This window comes from Entelurus aequoreus, linkage group LG20 (assembly GCF_033978785.1).
Source record: "Entelurus aequoreus isolate RoL-2023_Sb linkage group LG20, RoL_Eaeq_v1.1, whole genome shotgun sequence".
Lineage (NCBI taxonomy): Eukaryota > Metazoa > Chordata > Actinopteri > Syngnathiformes > Syngnathidae > Entelurus > Entelurus aequoreus.
This window is the reverse complement of record NC_084750.1, coordinates 27102059-27129204: the sequence shown is the minus strand read 5'-3', so window position 1 is coordinate 27129204 and position 27146 is coordinate 27102059. Positions and strand designations below refer to the sequence as shown.

General features: G+C 40.8%; 1 protein-coding gene across 1 annotated transcript in view; it reads left to right on the top strand.

The window, feature by feature from the left end:
- The window catches only part of si:dkey-24p1.1 (uncharacterized protein LOC556718 homolog), a 42399-nt gene extending 15842 nt beyond the window's left edge, over window positions 1-26557 (top strand). Inside the window, exons 7-15 of the mRNA XM_062029856.1 lie at window positions 2526-2801; window positions 6373-6633; window positions 6746-7015; window positions 9854-10126; window positions 10342-10423; window positions 16197-16331; window positions 23146-23194; window positions 23468-23553; window positions 25930-26557. Coding sequence (XP_061885840.1) covers window positions 2526-2801; window positions 6373-6633; window positions 6746-7015; window positions 9854-10126; window positions 10342-10423; window positions 16197-16331; window positions 23146-23194; window positions 23468-23553; window positions 25930-25984 — 1487 coding nt within the window. The 3' untranslated portion in view covers window positions 25985-26557. The remainder of the gene's footprint in view (window positions 1-2525; window positions 2802-6372; window positions 6634-6745; window positions 7016-9853; window positions 10127-10341; window positions 10424-16196; window positions 16332-23145; window positions 23195-23467; window positions 23554-25929) is intronic.
- The last annotated feature ends 589 nt before the right edge of the window (window positions 26558-27146 follow it).

Below are 27146 nucleotides of genomic sequence, written 5' to 3'. Positions count from 1 at the left end.
TTGATGAACGGATTTAGTAGAGAACAACGACGATAAAGGTCGCAACTTTTGGTCGCTGATGAAAAAAGTCTTGCCTATACCGGAAGTAGCGTGACGTCACAAGAGGAAGGACTCCTCACATTCTACCATTGTTTACAATGCAGCGAGAGAGATTCGGACCGAGAAAGCGACGATTACCCCATTAATTTGAGCGAGGATGAAAGATTTGTTGATGAGGAAAGTGAGAGTGAAGGACTAGAGAGGCAGTGCAGGACGTATCTTTTTTCGCTCTGACCGTAAGGTACAAGGGTTCATTGGATTCCACACGTTCTCTTTTTTCTATTGTGGTTCACGGATTTGTATTTTAAACCACCTCGGATACTATATCCTCTTGAAAATGAGAGTCGAGAACGCGAAATGGACATTCACAGTGACTTTTATCTCCACGACAATACATCGGCGAAGCTCTTTAGCTACTGAGCTAACGTGATAGCATCGGGCTCAAATGCAGATAGAAACAAAATAAATAAATCCCTGACTGGAAGGATAGACAGAAGATCAACAATACTATTAAACCATGTACATGTAACTACACGGTTAATAATTCCCAGCCTAGCAAAGCTTAACAATGCTGTTGCTAACGATGCCATTGAAGCTAACTTAGCAACGGGACCTCACAGAGCTATGATAAAAACATTAGCGCTCCACCTACACCAGCTCTCATCTGCTCATCAACACCCGTGCTCACCTGCGTTCCAGCGATCGACGGAAGGACAAAGGACTTCACCCGATCATCCGTGCGGTTGGCAGCTAGCGTCGGCTAGCGCGTCTGCTATCCAAGTAAGTCCTCCTGGTTGTGTTGCTACAGCCAGCCGCTAATACATCGATCCCACCTACAACTTTCTTCTTTGCAGTCTTCATTGTTCATTAAACAAATTGCAAAAGATTCACCAACACAGATGTCCAGAATACTGTGGAATTTTGAGATGAAAACAGAGCTTTTTTGTATTGGATTCAATGGGGTACCTATACTTCCGTTTATCTAGTGACGTCACGCGCATACGTCATCATACATAGACGTTTTCAACCGGAAGTTTAGCGGGAAATTTAAAATTGCACTTTATAAGTTAACCCGGCCGTATTGGCATGTGTTGCAATGTTAAGATTTCATCATTGATATATAAACTATCAGACTGCGTGGTCGGTAGTAGTGGGTTTCAGTAGGCCTTTAAGGAAAGTGTAGTGGAACGCTGGTTTCATTTTTTCATGGCGCGTGGATGTTGTTTATAATATCTACAAAGTTCAGTGAACAGTTTGTGTTATGTGTGACCATGCGTGTTTACATTTTGTGTTGGTTGGATCTTTTTTTTTTTTTGGCACCATGACTGGGGAAGGTTGTTTGCATTGGGTCACATAACTACTGTAAATGCTGCGCATGCAGGCTCTGGGAGCATAACTTAACTGAAATACTCAGCGACATTACAACACCACCCAAATTGGTAGACTGTTTAAAATGAATGCAATTTCCCGGTGGGTAAATCTCTAGGGCAAATTTGAAGATGTTGGTGGGTCGCACTTAGCCCAAGGGCCGTAATTTGGACTCGCTTAGGTCAATCATTTCAATCTTACATTGAACAGTGTTTGTTTCAATGTTACTTTTTTGTGAGTTTGAACACAAAAACAAATGACATGATGTCATCTTAAGAAAAGTGTACTGTAACGCTGGTCTTCCCACCTTCTCCCGGGCAAAAGGGTGGTCTGGGTGTGCCAAATTGAACCTCTCTCTCTCTCTCCCGCCAGAGTAGCCAGACAACCAGCTCTAATAGACCGAAATGATGTAATCTCAGGTTGTTAAATTTGTGGTACTGAAGTTGACATGTTTGTGTATGTGAGCGTTCCCAAAGCGTCTGGCTTAGGCCAAAACTAAACGTTCACATCAGAATCAGAATCAGAATCAGAATAGTTTTTATTGGCATTGTTTGAGAACGGGTTCACAAACTAGGAATTTTTCTTGGTGCAATCGGGCAACATAAAACACGTAACACAGAATAGGTAATAAAATGAGCTGTAACTGAGCTATCAGATCTTGTTATTGTTCATGTGCCTGATGGCTGAGGGGAAAAAACTGTTCAGGTGGTGGGAGGTGTGGGTCTGGATGGACCGTAGTCTCCTGCCTGAAGGTAGAAGGGAGAATAGTTTGTGTCCAAGGTGAGAAGAGTCAGCTGTGATCCGACCCACACGCCTCCTGGTCCTGGAGGAGAACAAGTCCTGGAGGGATGGGAGCTTGCAGCCAATTGTCACACCATTCACATCCGCTCACAAGGATCTGGTTGTCGTTTGGCATATCGTAAACATATTTACTAAGCCTTCATTTTGTGTAATATGAGCTACATACTTTATGACCTGCCCATAATTATGGACCACAGTTTACTGGACTGGCTGTCTGCTTGCTCCAAAAGAAATATAATTTCCCACAATCTGGAAAACCATGTTATTGTGTAACAAAACAGATATTACAAAGCATTAACGGAGCTATCCTCTTTCAGACCGTCCGAGGAAGACCACCGTTTCCAATTCTGCTTCTGCCCGTGTCAAAATCGGCACACAGCTGACGTTGGAATGCCGAACAGACGCGAACCCTGCGGCGACAAAGTACTCCTGGTCGCTGCACAAGCAAAGTCAACACGTGCCTTCGATGCCCACTGGAAAAAGCCTGAAGCTGAGAAGTGTGCAGAGTCGTGATGCGGCTTGTTACACCTGCAATGCCACCAATGCCATCGGCACCGGAGAGAACAGCGAACCTTTGTGCATCCAAGTTCTATGTGAGTAACTTCTCGATATCTATTTTATACTCTCGCTGCTGAATGAAGAATTACATCTTATATCTAACTTTAGATTCATCATTAATCATAACTTTATTGTTGTAATCAAGTTGCCTAAGAACTGCACTGCAGCATATTTAACTAATTGTATCTGTAACCTACCTAGGATTGTCATAGTCAAATCGGATTTGTTGGATTTTGTCCATAGTCGACCATCAGTTGAATCTATGGTGTTGTTGTTTTTAAGAGGAATAAACAGAAGGTGATGATATGTAGTAATCTCAGGGCATTTAATCGATCGCAACTGGACTATTTGGTTTGTCTTAGAAGACGTTTCGCCTCTCATCCGAGTAGGCTTCATCACATCGTGCTCATAGACTTAGATAGGTCAGATATAGTCTAGCGGCTCTGGTGTTGGTGTCAAGGTTGAAAACACATCCCTGAACAGAGGAGGTGGCCTGTCACCCACATAAAACACTGTCCTTTCAACCATTCCTAAAAGACTCTGTGATTTAGCCTCCAACAAATAACAGGAGTTAGAAACATTCTGGTCACAGAAGGTCGTTGGCTTTGACAGTAGGGTTGCTTGTTTACATCAAAACAGCTGTTTTTCTCACTACAATAGGGCAAAACCATCTTTGCCCAGGCACACCCTCCTGGTTTTTGGAGTATAAATATTTTGGGTTTTGGCACCAGCCGCGAAACCAGCTCTAAACAATCTAAGTCTATGAGCATGAACTGATGAAGCCTACTCGGATGAGAGCCGAAACGTCCTCTGAGAGAAACCAAACAGTCCAGTTGCGATCAGTTGAATGCCCTGAGATTACAATGACCTGGAGGAATGAGAACATTCATCGACCTGCTATGTATAGTACAAAACCCAAAACCAGTGAAGTTGGCACTTTGTGTAATTCGTAAATAAAAACAGAATACAATGATTTGCAAATCCTATTCAACTTATATTCAATTAAATAAACTGCAAAGACAAGATATTTAATGTTCGGACTGAGAAACTTGTTTTGTTTTTTTTTGCCAATAATCATTAACTTAGAATTTAATGGCAGCAACATATTGCAAAAAAGTTGGCAGAGGGGCATTTTTACCACTGTGTTACATGGCCTTACCTTTTAACAACACTCAGTAAACGTTTGTGAAATGAGGAGATCAATTTTGGAAGCTTTTCATGTGGAATTATTTCCCATTCTTGCTTGATGTACAGCTTAAGTTGTTCAACAGTCCGGGGTCTCAGTTGTCGTATTTTAGGATGGCGTGGCAAAGTTGGTAGAGTGGCTGTGCCAGCAATCGGAGGGTTGCTGGTTACTGGGGTTCAATTCCCACCTTCTACCTTCCTAGTCACGTCCGTTGTGTCCTTGGGCAAGACACTTCACCCTTTGCCTCTGATGGGTGCTGGTTAGCGCCTTGCATGGCAGCTCCCGCCATCAGTGTGTGAATGGGTAAATGTGGAAATAGTGTCAAAGCGCTTTGAGTACCTTGAAGGTAGAAAAGCGCTATACAAGTATAACCCATTTATTATTTATATTTATAATGCGCCACACATTTTCAATGGGAGACAGGTCTGGACTACAGGCAGGCCAGTCTAGTACCCGCACTCTTTTACTATGAAGCCACGCTGTTGTAACACATGGCTTGGCTTTGTCTTGCTGAAATAAGCAGGGGCGTCCATGATAACGTTGCTTGGATGGCAGCATATGTTGCTCCAAAACCTGTATGTACCTTTAAGCATTAATGGTGTCTTCACAGATGTGTAAGTTACGCATGCCTTGGGCACTAATAAACCCCCATACCATCACAGATGCTGGCTTTTCAACGTTGCGCCTAGAACAATCCGGATGGTTCTTTTCCTCTTTGTTCCGGAGGACAAGATGTCCACAGTTTCCAAAAACTATTTGAAATGTGGACTCGTCAGAGCACAGAACACTTCTCTACTTTGCATAAGTCCTTCTTAGATGAGCTTGGGCCCAGCGAAGTCAGCGGCGTTTCTGGGTGTTGTTCATAAATTGCTTTCGCTTTGCATAGTAGAGTTTTAACTTGCACTAGATGTAACAACGAACCGTAGTTACTGACAGTGGTTTTATGAAGTTTTCCTGAGCCCAAGTGGTGTTATCCTATACACACTGATGTCGGTTTTTGATGCAGTACCGCCTGAGGGATCCAAGGTCATGGGCATTCAATGTTACGTGCAGTGATTTCTCCAGATTCTCTGAACCTTTTGATGATATTACAGACCTTAGATGGTGAAATCCCTAAATTCCTTGCAATAGCTCGTTGAGAAATGTTGTTCTTAAACTGTTCGACAATTTGCTCACGCATTTGTTCACAAAGTGGTGACCCTCGCCCCATCCTTGTTTGTGAATGACTGAGCATTTCATGGAAGCTGCTTTTATACCTAATCATGGCACCTACCTGTGTTTGCTGAGCATTCCTCAACTTTCTCAGTCTTTTTTTCCCACACTGCAAAAAGTCAGTGTTCAAAAATAAGAAAAAAAAATACAAAAATGAGTGGTATTTTATTTGAACTAAGCAAAATTATCTGCCAATAGAACAAGAAAATTCGGCATGTCAAGACTTTCCAAAACAAGTACAATTAGCTAACCTCAATGAACCCAAAAATACCTTAAAATAAGTATATTCTCACTAATAACAAGTGCACTTTTATTGGTAGAAAAAAAAAGAGACCTGTTTGCTCAATATGTTGAAAAATATTCTTAAATGAAGTAAATGCTAGTGCCATTATCTTGACATAATGATATGCGCATCATGATTTTTTTTTCATGCTTGAAGTATGACATTATTACTTTAAAAAAGTAGTTTTATACTTGTGAGTGTTGATGACCCAGCTTTGCAGCAGTTGATATTCTAGTTTCAAGCATGTTTTACTCAATATAGGTCATCAAATCTCAGCAACAAGCTGTAATATCTTACTGAGATCATTTAGGACCAAAACACTTAAAACAAGTAAAACACTCTAACATAAAATCTGCTTAGTGAGAATAATTATCTTATCAGACAGAAAATAAGCAAATATCACCCTTATTTGAGATATTTAATCTTACTTAAATTTCAGTTTTTGCAGTGCACTCGTGCCAGCTTTTTTGAAACATGTTGCAGGCATCAAATTCCAAATGAGCTAATATTTGCAAAAAAAAATAACAAAGTTTTCCAGTTCGAACGTTAAGTATCTTGTCTATAGGTTGAAAAGGATTTGCAAATCATTGTATTCGGTTTTTATTTATAATTTACCCAACATGCCAACTTCACTGGTTTTTGGTTCTGTACATTTAAACCATTTCACATCAAAACTGTTTCCACCTTTCCTTGTACATTCCACTCGCATTTAAACAAGCATTCTTCAATATTCAAACCATTCCTACTGCGCATTCAAACATATTTTTACAATACAACATTCCTTCTGCATTTCAGTTCATCTCCAGCATTGGGCATTCACACACAATTCCTACCAGAATTGTATTTTCTAGTAGTATTGGATGTCAAGTGTACCTAATGATGTGTCCAGAAAGTGTTTTCATTACCTGGCTTCATTTCATCCAAGACCGTCCAAGCAAACCCACGATGTCCATGGATGCAGTAGTCCGTGAAGGAGAGCTGCTCTCAATCGCTTGCTCCGTGGAAAGCTTCCCGTCATCCCACTTAAAACTGTACAGGATGCCCCGTGGGTCGCCTGTACACCGCGCACATAGCAACACGCTGTTCTTCCAATTCAACGCGACGTCATCCGACGCCGGGGACTACAGGTGTGAGGCCAACAACTCCGAAGGAAAATCGAGCACACAGCGAGCTTTGGAAGTCAGATGTTAGTCATCCCCATCCGACACAATCCCAATTTTGTTTCATTCGTTACTTTGATGTAGTTTATTGGATGAGCAGAGACACTCCTGTCTTGTCCTTTCTTTTCCCAACCACAGATGCTCCCAAATATGTGACAGTGAAAGCTCTACCAGACCCCATGGTCAATGAAAACATGACATTGAAACTACAGTGCAGAACCGCGTCCCACCCGGCCGTCACCTCTGTGACCTGGTGGAGGGAGATTGGTGGGAAGGTCGAAGCCTTGGAGAAGACGGAGACCGTCACCATAGAGTCCGTCACGCCCTCTGACAGCGGACTGTACTACTGCTCGGCCACCAATGACATTGGGACGGGAAGTTCGCCTCAAGTTCAAGTCATGGTCAATTGTGAGTCTAATGTTGACATTTGAAGGTCCTTGATATTTATATTAATATAAACACAGGTGTGCCAAACCACATTTTGCGGCTTCACCACATCCCAATTTATGGGGTATTTTATAAGCATATTCCACACGGTGGAACAGGGGTTAGTGCGTGTGCCTCACAACACGAAGGTCCTGGGTTTGATCCTGGGCTCGGGATCTTTCTGTGTGGAGTTTGCATGTTCTCCCCGTGCCTGCTGGGGTTCCCTCCGGGTACTCCGGCTTCCTCCCACCTCCAAAGATATGCACCTGGGGATAGGTTGATTGGCAACACTAAAATTGGCCCTAGTGTGTGAATGTGAGTGTGAATGTTGTCTATCTGTGATGGCCCTGCGATGAGGTAGCAACTTGTCCAGGGTGTACCCCGCCAACCGCCCGAATGCAGTTGAGATAGGATCCAGCAACCCCCGCGACCCCGAAAGGGACACGGGGTAGAAAATGGATGGATGGATGGATATTTCACAGCATTTTCTGGCCTAAATTAAGCATAACAATGGCTAATTAACCAAAAAATACATCAACAATACAGTAGTATTGGCCCAAGATTAAACCAAACCAATCAGAGCATGTTGTTCTACTATGACTGTATTCGAAGGTGACTAGAGGGTGTTATTTCAAGTCTACAGGGCTCTCATAATGTTGAAAAATGTATTTGGAAGATAGTGACCCAGCAGGCACAAGACATTGAAAGAACATTGAGAACTAATTGAATTAGGTCCTGACGTTGAGCAACTCCAACATAACGTTGAAACAACATGCTTTTCAACGACTTTTAATCAATGTTGGGTTCTGACCTTGATTTGACCTTTGAAATTTGGCCATTTTCCCAGCCAATATTCTACAACACAAACACAACGTCGAAACAACATGCTTTTTGACGACGTTTATTCAATGTCGGGTTGTGACATTAGACTTAGACTTCCTTTTTATTGTCATTAAAATTTGAACTTCACAGTACAGATAAGAACACAATTTTGTTACATAAGCTCATGGTAGTGCAGGATAAAAAAAGCAATAAGGTGCATATATAAATATGCATGAAGTGTGTTACCATGAAGGTATCACTAGTAAACGCGATTATATTTACAGACTAAACTGCTGACCATGAAGGTAACACTAGTAAACGCGGTGATATTTACTTACTAAACTACTGACCATGAAGGTAACACTAGCAAACGCGATGATATTTACCGACTAAACTGCTGACCATGAAGGTAACACTAGTAAAAACGGTGATATTTACTGACTAAACTACCGACCATGAAGGTAACACTAGCAAACGCGATGATATTTACCGACTAAACTGCTGACCATGAAGGTAACACTAGTAAACTTGACTTGACCATTGAATTTTGGTCATTTTCCCAGCCAATATTGTACAACACAAACACAACGTTGAAACAACATGCTTTTTGACGACGTTTATTCAATGTCGGGTTGTGACATTAGACTTAGACTTCCTTTTTATTGTCATTCAAATTTGAACTTTACAGTACAAATAAGAACACAATTTTGTTACATAAGCTCATGGTAGTGCAGGATAAAAAAGCAATAAGGTGCATATATAAATATGCATGAAGTGTGTTACCATGAAGGTATCACTAGTAAACGCGATTATATTTACCGACTAAACTGCTGACCACGAAGGTAACACTTGTAAACGCGGTGATATTTACTGACTAAACTACCGACCATGAAGGTAACACTAGTAAACGCGATGATATTTACCAACTAAACTGCTGACCATGAAGGTAACACTAGTAAACTTGACTTGACCATTGAATTTTGGTTATTTTCCCAGCCAATATTCTACAACACAAATACAACGTTAAAACAGCATGCTTTTTGATGACGTTTATTCAATGTCAGGTTGTGACATTAACCTGACCATTGAATTTTGGTCATTTTTTCAGCCAATATTCTGCAACACAAATACAACGTTGAAACAACATATTTTTGGACTACGTTTATTCAATGTCAGGTTGTGACATTGACTTGACCAGTGAAATTTGGTAATTTCCCAACCGACAACGTGGATCCATCGTTGGACATCAACGTCGTCTCAATGTACAAATACAACTATTTTGCAACGTTGTTTAGAAATCAGTTTTCAAGGACATGTATGTATAATCAACGTTGTATCAATGTCTTGTGCCTGCTGGGGAATATTTTTTTTCCGATGATCTTGTGATGGAAATATTAGATTTGTAATTAATGACCCAGAAATGTATTTGTGAAGGCCATTTCCAGAACCATAGGTTGATTGGCAACACTAAATTGGCCCTAGTGTGTGAAAGTGGCGTGACTGTTGTCTGTCTTTCTGTGTTGGCCCTGCGATGAGGTGGCGGCTTGTCCAGGGTGTACCCCGCCTTCCGCCCGAATGCAGCTGGTGTTCCAACATACCATGTGGGATGAAGCGGTGGCAAGGCCATATGGTGGGGGTGGGAGTGTGTGTGCATATGGCCGTTGTCCAGGGGACTCTCTCTCTCTGCAGGCATTACGAGCAAAGTTCGTCTCCAAGGTGTTGTTGAAGGAGGGACGGATGTCAGAGCGGCTATCACTGTCTAGTCCTTCAGGGGAGGTTTTCAAAACAGCCTTCGTCTGTTGTAAGCAGCGTCAAGGCCATTTGAGGGAGTCGAATCGTAGATAAGGATTGTTGTTTTCCAAGCCAGCAGACATTTCAATGACTTGTCTGAACAACGTATGTGTGTAGCATTAAAGCCTGTGAGTGTTGCTTGCTTCCACTAGGGGGTGTCAAGGTGCAACATTAATGCCAATCATTTTGTCACTCCTTGTTCCCCAGACGCTCCAAAGGACACACGGATAACACAAGCGGCGGAACAGCAGCTCTCAGACGGGATGAGTTCTGTGGCACTGAGCTGCAGCAGTCACAGTTTCCCACCAATCAAAGAATATTTCTGGTACAAGAAAACGGAGGACAGCGACGGAGCTGACAAAGAAGTGTCTTACTCCCAGAACTTCACGGTCTTTTCGGACCAGCCGGGCATCTACTACTGCGTGGCCAAAAACGACGTTAATGACAGGAAGTCGGAACATGTGAGGGTGTTTCTTGACAGTGAGTGACGTCACAAGCTACTGCTACTCCACACCAAACTCATCCAAGCAGGAGAAAAGAGGCACATTTTCAAATGGTTCCACAAAGTTGGAAGCAAAATGCTTTGCTAAGCTGAATGTTTAAGTTTCCTGGACAACTTGAAATAATACAAAAATGTTTGAAGATAATAAAACATATAGTAAATAAAATAAACTAGATATCTCTTCTCACCCCAGAGAGCTTGATGAGGGCCCTGACGTTCCTCATCCCTCTTCTTTGTATCGTCTCGATTCTGGTTTTCATCTTCTTCATGTTCAGGTAAGAAAGTCATCTCTTTTAAGTCAGGAAAATACAAATTGTATTTTCTGTCTCAACATTTACGGCCTGACTTACAAAGATCCAAATACCACGCGCGAACAGTGTGTGCAATCAATAGAATAGCGTGTACTATTAGCCTACGATTTACTAAGACTGCGTGTGCAATTGAAAAGTAATGCAGGCCACTTAATTTTAAATGAGGATTTTGCGTGCACTATATATGGGGCATCACCATGGAGACACTCATTTACTGCGCATTCATGTTATCATGCTCCAACCGGTGGCGTTTTGCTATGTTTTCAAACAAGCAAGCGACATGTACCACTTTGTATGGGCATTTTAGAAGCAGTCGTGCAGTGCATCCACAATGAAAGCACTTTTTTTTTCACAGCTGAAGTTGCGCTCATTGGAGAGAAAGCTGCACTTAGTTCTTTCAAGACGCAAAAAATGCATCCCTGAAGAAGTTTTTTTTCACATTAGAAATATTTTGATAATATATATTCTATGGGAAAAAACAAACGTCATTAAAAAAGTACTAAAAAAAAACAAAACGCATCAATTGAATTTGTATTAATCAGCCCCTTCAGTTCGCTAGCAGCTAAAAAATTATAAAACGTTGTTGCTGAATAGAAAATAAGGCTAATATTTTCTATTTTTGTTGGTCCAAAATGTTGACACATACACACACGTAGGACGGAGGATTGTCGTCTGTCGTCCTGTCTGTCTGTGCAGCGTGAGCACTGATTCTGCAGCTTTGTGTGGAACTGTCAGTTTGCACGTCCGTCTGACACGTGCTAAATAAAACGCTAAATTGTGCTCGCAAAACGGTGATGAGTGTTGATAAATCACATTGCGTGTGCAAAGTAATTATAGTTGCATTTTATCCTGCCAGTATTGCGGGCGTTTTGATGATCAGCACATACTTTGCATATTCATGAAGACAGCGATGAGGTGGCGACTTGTGTAGGGTGTACCCCGCCTTCCGCCCGAATGCAGCTGAGATAGGCTCCAGCACCCCCGCGACCCCCAAAGAGATAAGCGGTAGGAAATGGATGGATGGATGGATGAAGACAAAAGATTGCACGGCTTGTACACTTTGCATACATTTAATAGATCAGTTTCGCCTGTGCTATCAGGTTTGCACGTGTTTTAGTACACACAAACCTTTAGAAAATCAGGCCCTTAGTGGTAATCTCTGAAAACTCCAACCATACTAACCAAGAAGACTACTTGTAACACAAACTAACATCAACTTGCTCTATCTTACCTACATATCCTAACCCCAATACCCCAACTCTAATCGTATCCCTTAACCTAAACCAAAACCTTACTCTTACCTATACCCTCTAACCTGGCCCTACATTTAGCCCTCACAAATGACCTAATCATGCCCACAACCCTGCCCTAATTGTGATACCCTAACCCACAATCTTAAAGGCCTATTGAAATGATTTTTTTTTATTTAAACGGGGATAGCAGATCCATTCTATGTGTCATACTTGATCATTTCTCGATATTGCCATATTTTTGCTGAAAGGATTTAGTAGAGAACATCGACGATAAAGTTTGCAACTTTTTGTTGCTGATAAAAAACCTTGCCTGTACCGGAAGTAGCGTGACGTTACAGGCTGAAGGGCTCCTCACATTTCCCCATTGTTTACAATGCAGCGAGAGCTATTTGGACCGAGAAAGCGACGATTACCCCATTAATTTGAGCGAGATGAAAGATTTGTGGATGAGGAACATGAGAGTGAAGGATTAGAGTGAAGTGCAGGACGCATCTTTTTTCTCTCTGACCGTAACTTAGTTACAAGGGTTCATTGGATTCCACACTTTCTCCTTTTTCTATTGTGGATCACGGATTTGTATTTTAAACCACCTCAGATACTATATCCTCTTGAAAATGAGAGTCGAGAACAAGAAATGGACATTCACAGTGACTTTTATCTCCACGACAATACATCGGTGAAGCTCTTTAGCTACGGAGCTAACGTGATAGCATCGTGCTTAAATGCAGATAGAAACAAAATAAATAAATCCATGACTGGAAGGATAGACAGAAAATCAACAATACTATTAAACCGTGGACATGTAAATACACGGTTAATGCTTTCCAGCCTGGCGAAGGTTAAAAATGCTGTTGCTAATGACGCCATTGAAGCTAACTTAGCAACCGGACCTCACAGAGCTATGCTAAAAACATTAGCTCTCCACCTACGCCAGCCAGCCCTCATCTGCTCATCAACACCCGTGCTCACCTGCGTTCCAGCGATCGACGGTGCGACGAAGGACTTCACCCGATCACAGATGCGGTCGGCGAGACGGAGGAAGTTAAGGCGAGTTCGGCGGCTAGCGCGTCTGCTATCCATCTCTGTCCTCCTGGCTGTGTTGCTGTAGTCCGCCGCTAATACACCGATCCCACCTACAACTTTCTTCTTTGCAGTCTCCATTGTTCATTAAACCAATTCCAAAAGATTTACCAAAACAGATGTCCAGAATACCGTGGAATTTTGAAATGAAAACAGAGCTTTTTTGTATTGTATTCAATGGGGTACCAATACTTCTATCAACCGTTTACGTCACGCGCATACGTCATCATATATAGACGTTTTCAACCGGAAGTGTGGCGGGAAATTTTAAATTGCACTTTATAAGTTAACCCGGCCGTATTGGCATGTGTTGCAATGTTAAGATTTCATCATTGATATATAAACTATCAGACTGCGTGGTCGGTAGTAGTGGGTTTCAGTAGGCCTTTAATGGATGTGTGAAAGTAAACAATGTGATAAAGAACATTTTACAACAATAATAGATATCTGGTCAGGACACTGTGCTTGAAGGCTGAAATTGGCGGTCGTACTTGACGGCTTCACAATAGTTATGGAATACAAAACTGTACGTTGAGTAATCGCTCGACATACATCGCGGACAATAACTAGTAATAGTCTGCTTTGCCAGTCCAAATGTATTCGCTGTTTTTCGTAGTCTGTTGTTGTCTCCCAATCGACAAATGGACAAAGTTTTTCACTAAGTACAATCATAGCTGACCTGGACATTCGAAAGTTCTCTTGCCGTTCAGCTGGCACAACGTAACTCGTTGACAAACATATCCCATCAGACTGCTGTTTTTCCAGGCCTTATCCAAAACCGTCGCTCAACCGTCTATGTTGCCGTCTGAGATGTGATGTATCCGAAATAGCTGCAATCACACGTTTGCTTCTCTTAAGGTATTCATGTGTGATTTCCACACAGGCATGTCTGGATGACTCGCCTCCATCTTTCTGACGTCACTTTCTGTGGGGGGCGCGGTCTTTCTGGCGTCACTTCCTCTCCGAACTCAGTTTGTAAACGATCAATGCGTCCATACAAAGCAAAGAGCCGGAGATTCAAGAAATAGACGGCGCACTTACCCGTGTAAAAAATTGTCCGAGGAGGGGGACCTTAAACGCTGATTTAGTGTGGCTGAAACAAGGCTTAGGCTGAATAATTATTTGTTTAAAGGGGTTATCCGGCTTAGTGTAGACATAGCCTAAAACTAACATTCCATACCAGCCATAACCATACCCCCTGAACTACATAATAAAAACCTGCACTAGCATTAATGCGTCATGTGGACTGGACTTTCACAATATTATGTCAGACCCACTCGACATCCATTGCTTTCGGTCTCCCCTAGAGGGGGGGTGGGGGGGTTACCCACATATGCGGTCCTCTCCAAGGTTTCTCATAGTCATTCACATTGACGTCCCACTGGGGTGAGTTTTCCTTCCCCGTATGTGGGCTCTGTACCGAGGATGTCGTTGTGGCTTGTACAGCCCTTAGAGACACTTGTGATTTAGGGCTATATAAATAAAAATTGATTGATTGATTGATTGATTGATTGACGTACCTAACTTCATGAATTGTTGTGACCTCTAGGTGTCGCCAAAACACAAATTAACACTGCAGTTTAAAAGCATAAATTTGTTATAAGGGTTATGTTATGTTGTTTACCCCAGCAGGCACAAGACATTGATACAACGTTGATTATACATACATGTCCTCTGAAACTGACTTTGAAACAATGTTTCAAAATAGTTGTAAAGTGAGACAACGTTGATGTCCAATGTTGTATCCACGTTGTTGGAAAATGACCCAATTTCAATGGTCAGATCAAACTCACAACCTGAGATTGAATAAACCTTGTCAAAATACAACGATTCAACGTTGTATTTGTGTTGTAGAATGTTGGTTGGGAAATGACCAAATTTCAATGGTCAAATCAACGTCACAACCTGACATTGATTAAACATCGTCAAAAAGCATGTTGTTTCAACGTTATGTTCAACGCTCAATGCCAGGATCTAATTCAACAAAGTCTCAACGTTGTTTCAATGTCCTGGAACTGCTACCATTGTTCTCTGTTTGACAAAACATTCTACATTACAAAATAATTAAAGAATGTACTTAAGATCCCTGCTGATATCGGTATCGGCCAGCACTCAAGGCTCCAATATTGGTATCGTACAGGAAGTGAAAAAGTATTATCAGGACACACTTGTCCTACTCCCACTTTACCCCTAATGATCAATCAATCAATCAATCAAAGTTTACTTATATAGCCCTAAATCACGAGTGTCTCAAAGGGCTGCACAAGCCACAACGACATCCTCGGCTCAGATCCCACATCAGGGAAAAAAAAAACTCAACCCAATGGGATGACAACGAGAAACCTTGATCCATGTCCCTAAACATACCCCAATCCAATTGAGCTCTATAACCTGAAAGGGTTAGGGTACTAAACCCTCATACCTAACGCTCACCTTTGCCCATAGTTATTAATCTAGCTCTATTCTACAACCAGATGCTAATCATACCCCAACCCTTACACCCTAAAACAGAATTCTGTCTCTAATTGTGACTCCGCCTTAACCCAAATACACCCACCAAACCCATAACTATTTACCACAACCTACCCGCAACTCACCTCAATCCATTTTCATACAGTATACTGTATATGTGTATATATATATATTTTTGTATATATATATATATATATATATATATATACACTACCGTTCAAATGTTTGGGGTCACATTGAAATGTCCTTATTTTTGAAGGAAAAGCACTGTACTTTTCAATGAAGATAACTTTAAACTAGTCTTAACTTTAAAGAAATACACTCTATACATTGCTAATGTGGTAAATGACTATTCTAGCTGCAAATGTCTGGTTTTTGGTGCAATATCTACATAGGTGTATAGAGGCCCATTTCCAGAAACTATCACTCCAGTGTTCTAATGGTACAATGTGTTTGCTCATTGGCTCAGAAGGCTAATTGATGATTAGAAAACCCTTGTGCAATCATGTTCACACATCTGAAAACAGTTTAGCTCGTTACAGAAGCTACAAAACTGACCTTCCTTTGAGCAGATTGAGTTTCTGGAGCATCACATTTGTGGGGTCAATTAAACGCTCAAAATGGCCAGAAAAAGAGAACTTTCATCTGAAACTCGACAGTCTATTCTTGTTCTTAGAAATGAAGGCTATTCCACAAAATTGTTTGGGTGACCCCAAACTTTTGAACGGTAGTATATATATATATATATATATATATATATATATATATATATATATATATATATATATATATATATATATATATATATATATATATATATATATATATATATATATATATATATATATATATATATATATGTGTGTGTGTGTGTGTATGTATGTATATGTACAAATATATGTATATGTACAAGTACACACTTGATTTTTCAGACACAGGAGGAAGAAAGCCATACAACAGAACACTCCGCTCCAAATGAGTGCCCTTGCCAACAGGAGGACTGACAGTCCAGTGTTTGCAGGGCGTCATGTTGAGGTCCAGTCCAGTGAGTTGAGGACAAATTGCAGGTGAGCTGGATAAGTTGTTCACGCTTGTAACCTCCTCCGAAAAGTATTCATGCATGGACTGAACACACATCTTGGGGCGTGTTCTCACTGCAGGTCAATTCTGATGTTTTTACCGATTTGTGACCTGTTTTTTTTCAGCAGTACAATTCCGAATTTTTCATATCCACCCAGGCCTCTTTCGCGTGTGGATATAAATCGTTTATGTATTTGAAGCGACTGCAGTCTGAACGATCCGGTCGTGTTTGTCCGACCAATACGTGATTAAAAAGCGGCATAATTCTGCGGCAAAATAGACGATTGCAAAATTAATAATTGAAAAATGAGCAGAAAACAGGTGAAAGTTCTAAATTATTTCAGGAAGTCATGCCTATGTTCCGCCACTCCTGTCTCCGACTGCTCGCCCACACGCTTTTCGTAGCAGACATCGAAACAAATGTCCCACAAACTGCGAGAGGCAAAAATGTTTTAGCCCTCTTCCTTCTAAATCTTCGACACGCAATAATTCCAAATTGACTTTGATTGCATAAAATACTCGAAACCGCCACAAATGCGCCAGGACCAAGACCTACTCGAATTGTAGCCATATTTACTTCCGTAAACTCTGCAGCATGTGTGATGTCATGACATCATGTCTGTATGCAGGTCAGATTGTGTTCACATTAGACATCGCATTTGTTTTGTAATGTGAACGATTACATGAAACAATCGGGTGTGACAAAAAAAATCAGTATCCCCTGCAGTGTGAACATACCCATAGTCACCATACGTCAGGGGTGTCCAAAGTGCGGCCCGGGGGCCATTTGCGGCCCGCAGCTAATTGTTTACCGGCCCGCCACACAATCTGGAAATACTATTGTAAAAATAAAAAAAGAACATTAAAAAAAGTGGAATGAGGTGAAATCTAACGAGAAAAAGTTGCAATGTTGACACAAAAGCTACCATGCAGGATGTTTTTTTTTCTTTTGTCTTTCTTCATTTTTCTTTTTTCGCCATTGCTCCAAAAATAATAATAATGACAAAAAATCCATGTTATAATAAATTATTTTCAAGGCTCCAATTACTTCAAATATTTCACTTTAAAATGTTTTATGTGGTAAATATTGCATATATTGTGTAGTAGCCATATAAAAACTTCAAAGTTTTCTTTGACAAAAGCGCATAAAACAAACAAAATAATAGTTGCAGCATAAAATCGACAGATATATCTGAAGTTGATCTCGTAACTTAAGTGTTGAAAGTAAAAGAAAAACCTAATAAAAATGTATCACTTTATGAGTGGGGCACCTTTTGGATCCCAAATATATTTAGTGATTTTTTATTTATCTTTTCACTGTGATTACTCAAAAATATGAAAGAGTTAAAATCAATGATGTCCTGCATTATTGATCTTTTAGGGCTCTAATTACTAAATACTGCATATTTCAGTTTTACTATAAAAAAACTAAGTTGTTTTAGACAGAAAAGCCATAAAACATTTTTTTTTAATTTGTATTACTTTATATCAACTTGAAGTTGATATAGAAATTTACTGTAAGCGTTAAATAATAAAAAAATAATAAGAATCTGACTTATTTTTAACATTTTAATGACTGAGACCCTTTATGGTCCCCGGGACCCCTAAAGGTAAAATAACTAAAAAATGCATATATTTTGTTGCGGTTTGAAAATGAAAAATATCAAAATGGCACCCACATGCTTTAATTTTTCCGTGTGCGGCCCTCAGTGGAAAAAGTTTGGACACCCCTGCCATACGTAGAACGAGGGATAAGTACTGTTCACATTAAACCAATACAGTATCGATTTTCTGTACCTGGCAATCAAAACCGGTACTCAACGGTACCAATTGTTGGTACTCTTGTGTGTGTTAGTAAATAACAATTGTTTTTGATAATAAAATCTCATTTTGTAGTACAACATTTACAACATTGCAACATTGTTGTATCTTGTTTTATCATCGCATCTCTCAATTACAGTTGCACGTCCAAGACGTTAAAGGGCAGTGGTGTATAGTTTATAGTGTGACTAGTCAGTTCAGTCTTTGCTGTCTAGTCTTTTGTTGCTCCCTAAAAAGTGCACATTTTAGTTGTAGGTTTAATGAACAAATTTGGATGAAATCTCCAAGTAAAAATTGCTGATGCTAATCAGGAGTATGTCAAAAGTGTTTGCTGGTCTGCTCACCCTCTTCCGGATCTGAGTATGATGTGGTGGTGTGACTGGATCAAAGATATGCCGGTGAGGAATCGTTGAACAAAAGATTTATTTGGTCAAGCAAGCCTCGAACTGGGAGCTGCAGTTTCCAGAAGAAGATTATGGAGATAATGGTACTCTTACTCACTCTCTGCCAGGACAACCTTGTCAGGTAGTGGTGGTGACGAACCCCAAGATGCCGAGATGGCAGGCTTGGTACAGGAAAACGTTGTTTTAATGTCCAAAAAATGCTGGCAAAACACAAACCAGGAGGCAAGAAACAGGATACCGCAAACAGGAACAGGAATCAGGAACCAGGGAACAGCTAACAGCATACGGGAAAACAGCTAACAAGAGACGAGGAACAAGAGAGAACTGGAGACAGCAAGCAGTCCACAGCATACAGCTAGTAATACTCCAGCACTGACTGGAGGGCGAGGCAGGTCTAAGTAGCCTGATTGGCAATTGCCACCAGGTGTGCCAGACTGCCAATCAGGTACAGGTGATGAAATAAAACACAAAGGAAAAACCAAAACATAACCAAACTGTCAGTGACAAGCCTGACAAACCTCTCCCTAAATACTTTTTACATGAAGACTCATACTTTGTTCTTCTGGACTTGGTGCCAACCAATCTGGACAAACCTTAGTTTATGTGTACCAATTCTAAAAACCTCTGTGCTTTGTCACTTTGATCCCTTGAGTCGGGTGACCTGTGACCCCTGATCCCTACTCCTACCCAATTCTAAAAACATCTGTGCATTGTCACTTTGATCCCTTGAGTCGGGTGACCTGTGTCCCCTGATCCCTACTCCTACCCAATTCTAAAAACCTCTGTGCTTTGTCACTTTGATCCCTTGAGTCGGGTGACCTGTGTCCCCTGATCCCTACTCCTACCCAATTCTAAAAACCTCTGTGCTTTGTCACTTTGATCCCTTGAGTCGGGTGACATGTGTCCCCTGATCCCTACTCCTACCCAATTCTAAAAACCTCTGTGCTTTGTCACTTTGATCCCTTGAGTCGGGTGACCTGTGTCCCCTGATCCCTACTCCTACCCAATTCTAAAAACATCGGTGCTTTGTCACTTTGATCCCTTGAGTCGGGTGACCTGTGTCCCCTGATCCCTACTCCTACCCAATTCTAAAAACCTCTGTGCTTTGTCACTTTGATCCCTTGAGTCGGGTGACCTGTGTCCCCTGATCCCTACTCCTACCCAATTCTAAAAACATCTGTGCTTTGTCACTTTGATCCCTTGAGTCGGGTGACCTGTGTCCCCTGATCCCTACTCCTACCCAATTCTAAAACCTCTGTGCTTTGTCACTTTGATCCCTTGAGTCGGGTGACCTGTGTCCCCTGATCCCTACTCCTACCCAATTCTAAAAACATCTGTGCTTTGTCACTTTGATCCCTTGAGTCGGGTGACCTGTGTCCCCTGATCCCTACTCCTACCCAATTCTAATAACATCTGTGCTTTGTCACTTTGATCCCTTGAGTCGGGTGACCTGTGTCCCCTGATCCCTACTCCTACCCAATTCTAAAAACCTCTGTGATTTGTCACTTTGATCCCTTGAGTCGGGTGACCTGTGTCCCCTGATCCCTACTCCTACCCAATTCTAATAACATCTGTGCTTTGTCACTTTGATCCCTTGAGTCGGGTGACCTGTGTCCCCTGATCCCTACTCCTACCCAATTCTAAAAACCTCTGTGCTTTGTCACTTTGATCCCTTGAGTCGGGTGACCTGTGTCCCCTGATCCCTACTCCTACCCAATTCTAAAAACATCTGTGCTTTGTCACTCTGATCCCTTGAGTTGGGTGACCTGTGTCCCCTGATCCCTACTCCTACCCAATTCTAAAAACCTCTGTGCTTTGTCACTTTGATCCCTTGAGTCGGGTGACCTGTGTCCCCTGATCCCTACTCCTACCCAATTCTAAAAACATCTGTGCTTTGTCACTTTGATCCCTTGAGTCGGGTGACCTGTGTCCCCTGATCCCTACTCCTACCCAATTCTAAAAACCTCTGTGCTTTGTCACTTTCATCCCTTGAGTCGGGTGACCTGTGTCCCCTGATCCCTACTCCTACCCAATTCTAAAAACATCTGTGCTTTGTCACTCTGATCCCTTGAGTCGGGTGACCTGTGTCCCCTGATCCCTATTCCTACCCAATTCTAAAAACCTCTGTGCTTTGTCACTTTGATCCCTTGAGTCGGGTGACCTGTGTCCCCTGATCCCTACTCCTACCCAATTCTAAAAACATCTGTGCTTTGTCACTTTGATCCCTTGAGTCGGGTGACCTGTGTCCCCTGATCCCTACTCCTACCCAATTCTAAAAACCTCTGTGCTTTGTCACTTTCATCCCTTGAGTCGGGTGACCTGTGTCCCCTGATCCCTACTCCTACCCAATTCTAAAAACATCTGTGCTTTGTCACTCTGATCCCTTGAGTCGGGTGACCTGTGTCCCCTGATCCCTACTCCTACCCAATTCTAAAAACCTCTGTGCTTTGTCACTTTGATCCCTTGAGTCGGGTGACCTGTGTCCCCTAAACCCTACTCCTACCCAATTCTAATAACATCTGTGCTTTGTCACTTTGATCCCTTGAGTCGGGTGACCTGTGTCCCCTGATCCCTACTCCTACCCAATTCTAAAAACCTCTGTGCTTTGTCACTTTGATCCCTTGAGTCGGGTGACCTGTGTCCCCTGATCCCTACTCCTACCCAATTCTAAAAACATCTGTGCTTTGTCACTTTGATCCCTTGAGTCGGGTGACCTGTGTCCCCTGATCCCTACTCCTACCCAATTCTAAAAACATCTGTGCTTTGTCACTTTGATCCCTTGAGTCGGGTGACCTGTGTCCCCTGATCCCTACTCCTACCCAATTCTAAAAACATCTGTGCTTTGTCACTTTGATCCCTTGAGTCGGGTGACCTGTGTCCCCTGATCCCTACTCCTACCCAATTCTAAAAACCTCTGTGCTTTGTCACTTTGATCCCTTGAGTCGGGTGACCTGTGTCCCCTGATCCCTACTCCTACCCAATTCTAAAAACCTCTGTGCTTTGTCACTTTCATCCCTTGAGTCGGGTGACTTGTGTCCCCTGATCCCTATTCCTACCCAATTCTAAAAACCTCTGTGCTTTGTCACTTTGATCCCTTGAGTCGGGTGACCTGTGTCCCATGATCCCTACTCCTACCCAATTCTAAAAACCTCTGTGCTTTGTCACTTTGATCCCTTGAGTCGGGTGACCTGTGACCCCTGATCCCTACTCCTACCCAATTCTAAAAACATCTGTGCATTGTCACTTTGATCCCTTGAGTCGGGTGACCTGTGTCCCCTGATCCCTACTCCTACCCAATTCTAAAAACATCTGTGCTTTGTCACTTTGATCCCTTGAGTCGGGTGACCTGTGTCCCCTGATCCCTACTCCTACCCAATTCTAAAAACCTCTGTGCTTTGTCACTTTGATCCCTTGAGTCGGGTGACCTGTGTCCCCTGATCCCTACTCCTACCCAATTCTAAAAACCTCTGTGCTTTGTCACTTTGATCCCTTGAGTCGGGTGACCTGTGTCCCCTGATCCCTACTCCTACCCAATTCTAAAAACATCTGTGCTTTGTCACTTTGATCCCTTGAGTCGGGTGACCTGTGTCCCCTGATCCCTACTCCTACCCAATTCTAAAAACCTCTGTGCTTTGTCACTTTGATCCCTTGAGTCGGGTGACCTGTGTCCCCTGATCCCTACTCCTACCCAATTCTAATAACATCTGTGCTTTGTCACTTTGATCCCTTGAGTCGGGTGACCTGTGTCCTCTGATCCCTACTCCTACCCAATTCTAAAAACCTCTGTGCTTTGTCACTTTCATCCCTTTAGTCGGGTGACCTGTGTCCCCTGATCCCTACTCCTACCCAATTCTAAAAACCTCTGTGCTTTGTCACTTTGATCCCTTGAGTCGGGTGACCTGTGTCCCCTGATCCCTACTCCTACCCAATTCTAATAACATCTGTGCTTTGTCACTTTGATCCCTTGAGTCGGGTGACCTGTGTCCCCTGATCCCTACTCCTATCGGTGAGGGCTCCTATCATCCTAAAATCCAAGTCCCGCATTCCTCTAAAGTCCCCAGTGCCATTGGGCACTAGCAGGTCATCTCTTGATGTGCTGTGAATGACGTTCGGACCTGGAGCTACTCAGGGCGTCTTTCCTTATTGGAATAATCCTTTAAGGAATTCTGTGACCTGGCTTCGATTCATGCTAGCTGGTCCACAATGTTACACGACATTTCAAAAGATACGACTTACAGATACCACAATAGCAAAGCCTGTGTTTATTTGCTTCAAGCTAGGTCATTTTTGGAAAAGTAAAACCTTACTGTACCCTTGTTGGAACAAGTCAATTGCTTCGTTGGCACTGAAGATTGCAACATTACCTAGAGGTAGCTTGACCGAGTCCGCTCTCAGTGCTGCTGGAGTGATCGCCAAAGTGCAACCCAGGTACCGTAACATGGCGCTATTCGTTTTTATGTGACTGATTGCCCAGTGGGACCAATCAGTACCCATCCCTACATAGAACACAAAACACACGTCCCACAATGCATCTGGTGCTTGTGTCTTTTGACTTGACACATGTTGTCTCCCTCAGGGATACACACACAATCTACTCAACGGTCAACTTGCCCTCTGCTGGACAGGTGAGTCAGGTTTTACTGTTCTATGGTTAGCATCACACTTAAGTCCTGTCTTGAAGCTTTGTGTTCCTGAAAAGTCAAGTTTAAAGTAAACAATCTGTCATGTTGGCTGACTTCAAAAGTTCTCCAGTGGGAAATAATGGGAAGTAAATTGATCTGTTCCAGGGTCAAACTGTCACCGTCTTAAAACCTGCAAGGGCAGTTCATGAAATATGTCAAATCTCTTGAAGTGCAAAAAGAAGTTAGCCACTCACGTGTCCCCTTTTGCCACTTCAGGGTCTTCCCCCAGCAGCCAGCAGCCTCCAGAGTGGACACGGCCAGGACGATTCTGTCCACTATGCGTCTCTACAGTTTGGGCGCGAGTGAGAATATATTGGATATTTTTTATGATAATAATAATAATGGGGCAGCATGGCTCAGGTGGTAGAGCAGTCATCCAGAAACCTGGGGGTTCCTGGTACAAATCTAGCTTCTGCCATCCGTTGCCATTGTGTCCTTGGGCTCACCACTTCACACCACTGGTGTATATGTGTGAATGTGAATAACTGAATGTATGAATACATAAATATTAATGAATAAGTGAATTATTTTTGAATGAATGTGAACGTATGAATACATGTATGAATTAATTGGTTGTGGGCGAAAAGGTTGTTGGCAGAAATTGGCAGCCACTTTTCTGACAGTCTACTCGTCCCAATTATTATCAATTATCATTACAAAACCCAAAACCAGTGAAGTTGGCACGTTGTGTAAATCGTAAATAAAAACAGAATACAATGATTTGCAAATCCTTTTCAACTTATATTCAATTGAATAGACTGCAAAGACAAGATTCTTAACATTCGAACTGGAACACTTTAAATATTAGCTCATTTGGAATTTGATGCTTGCAACGTGTTTCAAAAAAGTTGTCACAAGTGGCAAAGAAGACTGAGAAAGTTGAGGAATGCTCATCAAACACTTATTTGGAACATCCCACAGGTGAACAGGCTAATTGGGAACCGGTGGGTGCCATGATTGGGTATAAAAGCAGCTTCCATGAAATGCTCAGTCATTCACAAACAAGGATGGGGCGAAGGTCACCACTTTGTGAACAAATGCGTGAGCAAATTGTCGAACAGTTTGAGAACAACATTTCTCAACGAGCTATTGCAAGGAATTTAGGGATTTCACCATCTACGGTCCGTAATCTCATCAAAAGGTTCAGAGAATATGGAGAAATCACTGCACGAAAGCGATGACATTACGGACCTTCGATCCCTCAGGTGGTACTGCATCAAAAAGCGACATCAGTATGTAAAGGATATCACCACATGGGCTCAGGAACACTTCAGAAAACCACTGTCAGTAGCTACAGTTTGTCGCTACATCTGTAAGTGCAAGTTAAAACTCTACTATGCAAAGCGAAAGCCATTTATTGAATATAAAGCCATCAATTGAATATAAGTTGAAAAGGATTTGCAAATCATTGTATTCTGTTTTTATTTACAAATTACACATGACAACTTCACTGTTTTTTATGGAAGTAGAATTGCCTCACATCAACCTATCAATATGATATTAATACATATGCATGTATTAATAAATATACAAATACAAATGTGATATACAAATAAATAATTTGTATAAATAAACGCATATTTGTAAATATATTTTTGAGATTTGAAAATATATACAAACAAAATGTATAAATGTAAAAATGTGACATACAAATACATCAAGAATTCGTATAAATAAACATGTATTTGTAAATATATTTTTGAGATTTGAATATAAATATGCTTGAATTTGTATTTGTATTGAATTTGCATATGTGGATCGCTTTTTTGCTTTTGTGTCGATGAGACATTCCTCCCACAAACCAGATGCACAAATAAATGTGACCTACACACTCCCCTGAACAACCAGCAGAGGGCATTGCAGCCTGATAAGTGATCAGTATCTACATTGGGACAAGGTCATTAAACGGCATTGATACAATAAAATAAGCAGCTAGCACGGTATTTCAGATTAACTGGATAATTAGCATTAGCTAATACAACGCCAAGGTTAGCTAGCTCAGGCCCTTTGTGCGTTCTCTCTGTAAAGACGTGGATTGTTTTTGTGCAGAGAACTCCGGGCATTTTGCATGTAATGCATATAATGCTCTGTGACCCAGACTGCTCTGGCTGCATTGCCCTCTGCTGGTTGTTCAGGGGAGTGTGTAGGTCACATTTATTTGTGCATCTGGTTTGTGGTAGAAATGTCTCATCGACACAAAAGCAAAAAAGCGATACACATATGCAAATTCAATACAAATACAAATAAAAAATCAAGCATATTTATATTCAAATCTCAAAAATATATTTACAAATACCCGTTTAATTATATAAATTCTTGATTTATTTGTATGTCACATTTTCATATTTATAAATTTTATTTGTATATATTGTCAAATCTTAAAAATATATTTACAAATACGCGTTTATTTATACAAATTATTTATTTGTATCACATTTGTATTCGTACATGTATTAATATATGCATATGTATTAATATCATATTGATGTATATAAGTTGATTTTAGACAATTCTACTTCCTTAGGTTTTGGGATTTGTATATGTATGTATCTTACAATGTGTGGATGGGGACTGAATGAATGATGGCTTCTCAGTTCTTACTGTTAGGTGTTTTGTGTGACAGGAAAAGCGCTGTATAAATCATTTGTCAACTTATATTTTTATCAATTTCTGAATAGACGAGAAAAAGATGCGGTGTATGCAGGGGTACTCAAACCAAAAAGGCCCAAGTAGGTGGGTTTTTTTTCAGTCAATTCATCAAATTAATTTCAGTGTGTGCTGGTTTAATCCTCTCCTCAGAATGTGCCAAACTTTTTCCTCTTCCAGAGCGTTTCTGCTGACCGCAGCAGATCAGGTGGAGACTCGCAGGTGACCTTCTTTGTATGCTTTATTTTCACCTCCACTAGCATGTATAATAAACATTGTGAACTGATTATTCATTTTAAACAATTGTATCCTAACCTGAAAAGCTAACTATTTTGTACAAAAATTGTAGCCTACACAGAGTATGCATGAATCTGTCTACAATATGTATTATTTTTGTATTATATTACACACCATAATAACAGGTCCATCGTCATGTTTTGAGTCATAGGGTACAGCAGGGGTGTCCAAACTTTTACCACTGAGGGCCGCACACTGAAAAATCAAAGCACGCGGGGGCCATTTTGATATAATTTCATTTTCAAAACCTATACAATATACACTTTTTTTTTTTTTTTTTACATTTGGGGCTCCCTCAAGTTAGGTCCTAGGGACCCAGAAGGGTTTCAGTCTTAAAAAAGGTTAGAAATAAGTCATATATTATTTATTTTTTATTAAACGCTTGAATCTCTAATTCAACTTCATATTTGAAGTTCGATCAACTGCAAATATATATATATATATATATATATATATATATATATATATATATATATATATATATATATATATATATATATATATATATATATATATATATATATATATATATATACTTTTTTTTTTTTGGTGTTTTTTTTTTTTTTTACATTTTAGGAGCTTTTTGTCAAAATCCTATTTTTTGGGGCAAAAATATGAAATATACAGTTATTTTCCCCAAAAATATTTTCAACGTGGAATATTTGATGTTAAGTAATTGGATCCCTAAATAGGTCAATAATTAGTAGCAAAATTTATTTTTCAATTCCACTAAAATTCTTGGGGATCCAAAAGTGCCCCACTCAAAAAGGTCAGGCTTTTTTTTTTCCTTTTTTTTTTTTAATTTTTACAATCAACACTTAAATCTCTATATCAGCTTCAGATAAAATATAACAATTATTTTAGTATATTCATAATAACAATCAATATAAAATTTAGTATTAGTATATAATTAATATGTATTGTTTTAAAATAATTTTCATATTTTTCATGT